This window comes from Malania oleifera, chromosome 5 (assembly GCF_029873635.1).
Source record: "Malania oleifera isolate guangnan ecotype guangnan chromosome 5, ASM2987363v1, whole genome shotgun sequence".
In the NCBI taxonomy this organism is placed as follows: Eukaryota; Viridiplantae; Streptophyta; class Magnoliopsida; order Santalales; family Ximeniaceae; genus Malania; species Malania oleifera.
In genome coordinates this window covers 110,240,426-110,248,843 of record NC_080421.1, presented here as the reverse complement: position 1 = coordinate 110,248,843, position 8,418 = coordinate 110,240,426, and the positions used below count along the sequence as shown (strand labels likewise).

At 36.6% G+C, this 8,418-nt stretch overlaps 1 protein-coding gene across 3 annotated transcripts; it reads right to left on the bottom strand.

Annotated features, from left to right (window-relative positions):
* Window positions 1-2,398: 2,398 nt before the first annotated feature.
* On the bottom strand, window positions 2,399-7,069 carry LOC131154828 (probable boron transporter 2). 3 transcript variants are annotated; one of them, XM_058107601.1, is made up of 12 exons: window positions 6,587-7,069; window positions 6,331-6,413; window positions 5,911-6,103; window positions 5,617-5,755; window positions 5,219-5,384; window positions 4,898-5,064; window positions 4,628-4,801; window positions 4,420-4,515; window positions 4,082-4,219; window positions 3,440-3,759; window positions 3,090-3,357; window positions 2,399-2,987 (listed from the first exon to the last, which is right to left on the bottom strand). In XM_058107601.1, the coding sequence occupies exons 1-12, from the start codon at window positions 6,700-6,702 to the stop codon at window positions 2,673-2,675; spliced, it is 2,175 nt and encodes a 724-aa protein (XP_057963584.1). In that variant the 5' UTR covers window positions 6,703-7,069; the 3' UTR covers window positions 2,399-2,672. The 3 variants fall into 3 exon arrangements, with proteins under 3 accessions (XP_057963584.1, XP_057963583.1, XP_057963582.1); XM_058107600.1 differs by having other exon boundaries at window positions 2,399-2,990; window positions 6,587-6,977; XM_058107599.1 differs by having other exon boundaries at window positions 2,399-3,357.
* Between the last annotated feature and the right edge of the window lie 1,349 nt (window positions 7,070-8,418).

The window sequence follows — 8,418 nt, the reverse complement described above, 5'->3', positions numbered from 1 at the left end:
GCCTGGTCAACAGAGAATACACATGCATATCCACACACACATACATAAATATTTATCGATAAAAGTTCCCGAAAATAGGAAAGATTACACGCCCATACATGTACCTTGCCTCTACTCTGATACCATTTGTAACTTTGCCTTTTTATTCAGGTGAGGCTACAATTGATATTTATCAGGGCACTCACCTTTCTCAGTAAGCCCTCGGGCGGAGAGTTTTACTTCGCCCTAATTATTTAAGCATTTAAATACACATACATAAGCTCACAAACATTCAACACTAACATATCCTAGAATCTGCATATACAATGCCATAGCACATCCACGCAAAATACTACACACTTCATTCACACCCACACAGGTTCCATATCCACACAGGATTCACAACCACACAGGTTACTACACAAGCTTCACAACCACACAGGTTACCATTCCAAACACACAACCTTGTTCATAGTAAACCGGTGAAATGAACTCCTCATTCCACTATCAACATTTTACGCCCTTTATATAAATGACCATATAACAACCTTCTCATGACATTGCCAACGTTATATGGTATTTTATTCACCACCAGACAGTATTTACAACCAAATAGAATCCACAACCAGGTAGTATTCTCAATTAAGTAGTATCCACAAACAAGCAGTACTCACAAACAAACAATTTCCATAAGTAGATTATATTCTCAACTGAACAGTATTCACAACCATTTAATTATAAAGAGTTATTCTCATGCCACACGGTTTTTCCCAAATATAAATTATATTCAAAACCATCACTTTTTAAATGCCTAAACCGTTCAGAAAATGATACTCATATATATAAATTTACATACTTGAATTTAATCAGTTCAAAATTATTTAAAAATTGTTATAACTTATTCCCCTTACCTGAACCTTAAAATGGTGCCTAGGATACCCAAACCTAAAATTTGCTCCGATTAATTTGCTCAGAATCGAAGTCAGGACCCTGTGGTAGTATCCGATCGTCAATTTGACTAAATATTGAGGAGAAATTGAAGAGAGAGATAGTGGGTTGACCTTATCCTAGGAGTGGTGCTTACGAAGCCCTAATCACGAATATACTCTGGTTAAAATGTTGGTGGCCGAGAATGGAACCTAATGGTATTTTCTGTACTTTGATCACAACACATTTGGTCGAGGAAATCGAAGAGAGAGAGAGAGAGAGAGAGAGAGAGAGAGAGAGAGAGAGAGAGAGAGAGAGGGAGCGTAAGGAGAGAGAGAATGGCCTCACGACCAAGCAGAGGAAAAGGTGGGGCTTCTATTTGGAGGGAAATTGAAATTGAAATTGAGATTTCAATTCGAAATCTCTTCAAAGTTCATGAAGCTTCTAGCTTCCTATATATATATATATATATATATATATATATATGTATGTATGTATAACCATCATATTACTTAATTTACTTAATTCAATTGAATAATATTTAATTAATTAAATAATAGTTAATCTTAATAATTTTTTCTTTTGGGTTACTACATTTGTTTTCAGTTTCTCCTAAGGGGTGTATATTCGTTAAGGTGGAGATTGTTGTGATATGTGGCTCATATAGTGAGCATGCACCCAAAAAAAAAAATGGTGAAAACAGAATGTTGGTGTTTGTTGATGAAACCATCGACGGTTGCCCTATATCCATTGACACTTTGGTCCAGTTTTAGAGAGGTCTTGCTCGCGGTATTAAACCGATGACGATATGTCTGCAAACGGTCGATGGTTTGGCTTGGGAACCTAACGTAGATTTTCAAATTTCGAATTGGAACATTAAGTTGATTGGGGTTTGGAGGAAAACCCTCCAGAAACTTTATAGATACGTTGTATATGTTGTATTTGTAACAGAGATCGTGTCTTTGACACGAGATAGAAAGGAAACACTGTCGATTGCTCCCGTGGATGTACGCATTGCCGAACCATGTAATTTTTTATTTTGTTTTTGTTATTTCTTTCATATAATCTGCATGATTGTGTTGTTTTATGTTATTGACCGTTAAGTGCTACGTTGTAAGATTGTGTTATTCCGTTGTGCATTCATTTTTCACAACAAAGTCATTATTTCCTTCTTGATTGCAAATGGAGTGTGTGATTCAACTTTGAACAGGTTCATGTTTAAATAAGTGATCACCAATTCTTCTATGCATCAACTTTTGAGTCTTCAGATTTAAAAAATTCTGATAAGAATATAGTACATCTTGTGTAATGAGATTCAAATGATTATATCTTACATACAAATTTTTATACCCAGATAGCATTCTAGTATGTGTAGTGTGGGAATGTATTACGAAGTTTTTGCGAATTAAAATCTTCCTCACTTCCATTACTCGTCATCAGCATGTAAAGCTGATAACAGAAAAGCACCCAGAACTGGGGGGACAATATCAGATAAAGCTGATGATCTCGAGAGCATATACAATTTCTCACCACTATTAGTTTCTTTACAAGATGCAATTAATACGAACAATACACTCTTCGAAAGAACAATACTGACTAGTATTTATTGTTACAAGAAAGCAATAATTCTATGAGTAGAAGGGGTGCAGGATGAAGATTTACATAAATTCCAACCAAAACAAGACTACAACAAAAGCCATGTAATGTACAGGCCATATCAACTTTCTACAGATTAGACAATTTAAACAAGCAAAAACTTTTTTTTGCTACTTTGAAGTTGGATTTAATGGACTCCTTCCCAAAGAAGACGGCTTGGCTTCTCCCGTCTTTGGACTCTGCGGTCCTCGTCCGCCAGATCGAGGACTTCTTTCCCCTTTAAGTTCGCTTACACGAGGGCTATATGCTTTCTCTACAGACATACGCGGGCTCTGAAGTTCCCTGTGATCTTTTGCTGGCGTTGCGGTGGAGCTTGTGACCTTAGGACTGTTTATACGCCTAATCTCACCACGGCTTCTAGTTATCATCCCATCTAAAATTTCTCCATCCTCAGCAAATGAAGCTCTAGCACCTAGCTCTCCTTCCTGCTTCAAATACACATGAATATGGGAAAACAAAAATGTTGTGTGGTAAAACTGAAAGAGAGCTAGATTAAATTTCAGAGTATAATGGACAAGAAATCGTACAGTAGCAAGATTGAACGGCAAAGCTGGCGCTTCTTCATACTCTGCAGCATCTAAATCTTGAAGATGTGCTCCTTTGAAAAACTTGGGCAGCAGGTATTGTCTAACAGGAACTAAAAGCATGATCATTAAAGGGAACAGAACCCCTGCGATTGGAACCCATGTAATCCCAAAACAAATAAGCAAGTAAATTGTCTGGAATATTGTCAACATCGCGATTGTCTTGAAAGGCACGGTTTCTACGAAGGTGGCATGGTACTCTTCAAGAACCCTGCGGAAAGGAAGGCAGTGTAAATCAGACTCGAAGAATGAACAAGGATAATGAAGTAAAAGAAAAGGGTTGAAGAGATTACTTGTATCTTCTGCTTGGTGCAGTAAAGAGCAATAAGATCCTCTCCCAAAATTGGTTCCCTGGTAAACTTTCAATGGCCATGAAGGCAAAGTAGCCCCAAAGCACTGAGGTTGGTATCATTTTAAGGAGAGGCATAGCTGCAACACATCCTCCTGCCATTGTGGCTTGAAGCAAATTACTTAAACGTTGCTCTTTCACCTCAACCGGCAAAAGATCGTCAACCTCCTTCTCAACATCAAACATTGTCTCATCAATGGGGGCATCAATATGTCCTGTGCTCGAAGCTAATTGGATTGTCGATTCTTTTAATTCGTTGAGTCCCTGCTCATGAAATTCAAATAGTATCCCTTGAACAAGATATGAGAGATTTTGAATTTGGCAAGTTATTTCTACGAAATAATTAGTGAATACAGAAAAAGAAAAGGTCCACATTGAAGTTATATGCAAATCATCAAAGCCTGGCTACTCGGCATGTTGTTCAAGTCTCATACAATTTTTGGCATATAAATGAAAACCCATATAGAAGCTGGGTTCTGTTGGCTTGTAAAGCTTCTAGTGAACATGGTTTTGTTGGCTAGAGAGAAAGAAAAGCAACAAGTTTATGTTTCTTGGTAATTATAACCGATTTGTAAGACAACCATACCCGAGCTGAGGACTCCTGGTAAATCAATGGGGTCTGCATTTGTTGATAGGCCTCTTGCATGCTTCCATATAATTGTCCTAAGCTCGAGTTCTTTCTCATACTTTTATGTGCCGTTGCAACAAGTCTATTCCGAAGCAACTACAAATAAAAAATTACTGCTATGTGAGAAATTATCCACACAAGTTACCAAACAGTAGAAAACAAGGACCAGTTGCAGCCAAATTAATCAATCAGGGTCCCAAATCCAAGCAGAATTTCATAGACATACCATCCTCTTCTCTTTTTTTTTTTTTTTTTGGGTGGGGGGGGGGGGGGTGTTTGGAATTGGGTTAAATTACCTGGTGTTTTAGAGTTGCAAGACTCTTTGTATGCATCGGAGATTGTGGGATGACACCGTTTGCTGGAGGGATTCCAATAAGACCACACATCAAAGTCTGCAATCAATGAACGAAAAAACTTTAGCTTCTAAAATGGAGAAAAAATAGAGAAAATTTTCAAAGATATTGAATGGGAAAAAAGAGCAGGGAGCAGGAGGAACTGGCATACCAGGAATCCCAGAAGCAGTAAATCATAATGGAAAGAAGGTGGTTTTCTCAGATTGAACTCTTCCTGCTGAGCAAGTTGAGATGCTACACTATGGTCAAAATAGTAAAGCACGGCAATCATTGTTGCTGGAATAAAAGCTCCGATTATATACAATATGGGCACGTTCAGCATGTCCTGTCAATTTTTTGAATTACGAATGAACAATACATTCTTCTTTAGAAACAATATTCAGCGTTTGAACTTAATGTTTCTAAAATGAACAAAGCATGCCTTAATGACAGTCCAATTCTCATAAGCTCCCGGTGACCATGGATTTGGACTGGAGAGGCGTCGTGGAATCCCTTTTGGGACACTTCCAGCTGGTATGTAGGAAACGGCTGTCCAGACTAGAACCATAAGCGGGACACCATAGTCCGCAACAAGACTTCGAAGCCAACCTAGGAAAACAGCTCTTAACTAATTGTATGGAAGAAACAATATTTACCATATCATCACAAGTTACTATAATTGTCAATGTATATGCAATAGGATCTGCAATTTAATAGTACTGTAAATGGACAACCGATAAGAATTTTATTTTGTTGCACTCACCAGACCCGTAACGCCATGACCTTGCTTTTCGGCTTCTTAAAGCTGTCAGCAAGAGAGCAAATGACAGAACCAAAGCAAGCATCCCATTTGCAAACCTCCATGAAGGTAAAAACTCTAGTGAATTTGGATTTTCTCGTTTTGGTATGCGAAATTCATCCACGAGTCCCTAAAGACCAAATCAACAAACAAGCAAAAAATATTGAGGTATTAGTAAACTGTTTGGAATTTTTGCCGAAGCATCTATGCATAAACATGTCATGGAATTCAAATTCCATTAGCACTGAGGTGAGAAGTTCCCATCCTCTTAAGTTTAATGAAAATTTCAATGCTAACCATGGGGAGAAAAATTCAAAAAATAGAAAAACAAAAAACAAAGTCAACCGACAAGGTCTTTTTACCTTGATAGCTTGCTGCATGAACAGCATCGCAATGAGCAGACCAAACAATTCGCCTGCCAAACGAGTAAACCTATTGATAATGGAACAAGCTCCCAAGATTGCCAGTAAGAACAGCAGGATTGAAGTCCATACACATACCCTGCAGAATCAGATAATTCAGTAAGTTGCACAAAATAGTGAAGAAATGAGAATCAAAAGTTCAAAAATAAAATTCAAGTCAATACAATGTAAAAAGAAATCTCAGGAACAAAAATATCAAACTATTTTTGGGGGAAGATAGGGAAAATATCTCACCACCCACTCCAAGCTAGAAACAGGTTCCGACCCAGTTCCGGTCGCTCTTTGGCAAAGTTAAACATGAACGTAAACATGATCACAGTGGGCTCTGCAACTCCTAAAATGAGCAAAGGTTGACCACCAATGACTGAGTGTATAATCCCACACAAAGCAGTGGAGGCTAAGGTTTGGACTGCAGTCAGAACTCCATCTGCAAATTTCAGGTGGAGGGTATCAAATATCAAAACTACAGGAATTTTCTCTTCAGATTTTTAGCTTGACTCTCTCTACTGAGATTGGCATATCTAGTTTTGTTCTTATACATTAGATAATAGTATTGGGGTTCAAAATTTCAAAAGATAATGTGACAGAACATGGGAGCCTTTTCTACTACAGAAAAAAGAAAATTCAATGGAGAAAATGTTTCATTTCCAATACCAGTATTCCTCTCAAGCTGTTCGCCGAACGAAATGACGGGGATTGCAGAAGCAAAAAATATGTAAGTGGTGGGTGCTAAAATCCTGAAAGCAATTACATTGTGTTAACAAAAAGTACACTAAAACTCACCAACAAAGGAATTCTGTGGTGCAATTTGGACAAAACAAACATGTGATCACATCATATAGAAATTGTATATCAGAAAAAACTCATGACTTTATAAAGGATATACATCAAAGAGAAAAACAAGGTATACCTGAAGCCTGCTCTGAAACCGCCACTCCAGTCTTGCTTGTAACACATCAATCTTCCTTTAAGATCATTTTTGATTCCGCGAAAAGGAACAAATGTCTCCTCCATGGTTTTGTGCATGTAAAAAATCCACAAACCAAGCTGTCTGCTCTTAACTTTTCCTCAGTTGGCTTCTAAGAGAACAAAATTAAAACACTTGGAAGCCAATTCAGGAATCAAGTCCACAGACACTGTTGACCTTGAGCAATTACAAGAAATGGGATTGCCATTGCAAGAAATGATCATAAGCAAAAGATCCCAGTTGCTTTACATGATCTGGCTATTCAAAAATTTGTAATTAAACTATTAAAGCTACAAATTAAGGCAAACCAAGCATGCCCATTTCAGAAAGACTCTCCGTCAAACAGCCCAGAGTGATACAACACCATGCGTAAAGCTTAAAATGAGGATTTTTCCACAAAATGCAGATTTTACATGACTCAATTCCAATGAGAACTGACAAGGGTCTATGAACTTAATTTCGGAAAAGGGTTCTGCCAACAGTGCGCGCGCGGGGAAAGATGGGAGGAAAGAATCAAATATATAAGCTTGAAAAGGGGGTAAAAGCTGAAAGTGGGGTCGGCACTGTAGGTGAAATGGGAGTTTTAATGAAAGTGAAGTTCACTGTCTCTGTTGAAAACCCAGATGCATTATTATACATATAAAAGCAAACTAAGATGATAAAATGAACATTATATGGAACGACATCATTTGAGTTCTTCACCTGGAGGTGGGTGGTGGGGAAGAGAGAAAGAGAGAGAGAGAGAGGAAAGAGCGCGCATGCATGCCAGGTCAATACAAGCTGGCCTAGCGTTCGTTGAAATTTTTTTTAAGAGAAAGCGTACGGTGAAATTTGAAAGTACGCAAACGCAAGGCTACCCTGTTTGCTCTGTTTCCCTCTCCATCTCCATTTTTATATACTGTATTGTAATACACTCTGTGCGTATGAATATTTTTATTGATTTCTCCTTTCAAGATTCTGTATATGAGTTTGGTGACAGCTCTGTTTGTGCCAAAAACAGAGATTAGCAAAAAAATAAAAACAGAGATTGCGGCTTGATTGGGGTATATGTTCTCAAGAATTAATCTTTTCTCAAAACATCCAAGAAAATTTTGGCATTATATTTTAGAATCATTGAAACTAATCAATGATACTTGCTTTGATCTTAGATTGTCCATATATAAGAGTTGTGTTTTGAAAGGAAAATAAATTTATTTTTAAGTTTTAAAAAGTCACAAAAAATATTTTTTATTTTTTGACATTTATACAAAATTTAAAGAAGTAAATGCCAATTTTATAACTATTTCAAAAATTAAAAGTCAAAAATAAAAATTATTTTTTGACTAATTAAATTAAATTATTGTGAGAGCTTTGCAGCTAAACTATGGGCTACTCTTGAAAAATTATGTTACCTCGTCACTAGACATGCTATCTCGGATGTTGACACAAAATAAATTGTGTTTGCTTGAATGTTTGAGTTTTCAATGAATGCTATTTAGTGGATGAGTTATAATTAAAAATGACTTTTTTTTTGAAATTCTTTTGTTTTCACGGTATTTTTTTGTCATAAGTGAAGATTATTATTAAATTTGGAACGGGATCACTATGTTGGTAGCTTCCTACATTTTTTTTTTTTAAAAAAAAATACTAGGTATTAATTTAGGAGTGTTTTTTTTATATCCATTTTAAAATTTCATGAGAATAAAAAATCTTGGCATTGTTGGTCAAAGATGGCTACTTTTTAAAATTAATTATAAATTTTACATTTACTTATTAAAGTTTTAAAATGACTAGCG

Excerpts from the sequence above, each read along its gene's own strand:
- LOC131154828 (XM_058107599.1), bottom strand. The coding sequence starts at position 6,702 with ATGCACAAAACCATGGAGGAGACATTTGTTCCTTTTCGCGGAATCAAA. Across the intron at positions 6,104-6,330 it reads ACAGCTTGAGAGGAATACTG|ATGGAGTTCTGACTGCAGTC; the intron begins GTATTGGAAATG and ends TGAAATTTGCAG. Across the intron at positions 5,756-5,910 it reads TTTCTAGCTTGGAGTGGGTG|GGTATGTGTATGGACTTCAA; the intron begins GTGAGATATTTT and ends CTGATTCTGCAG.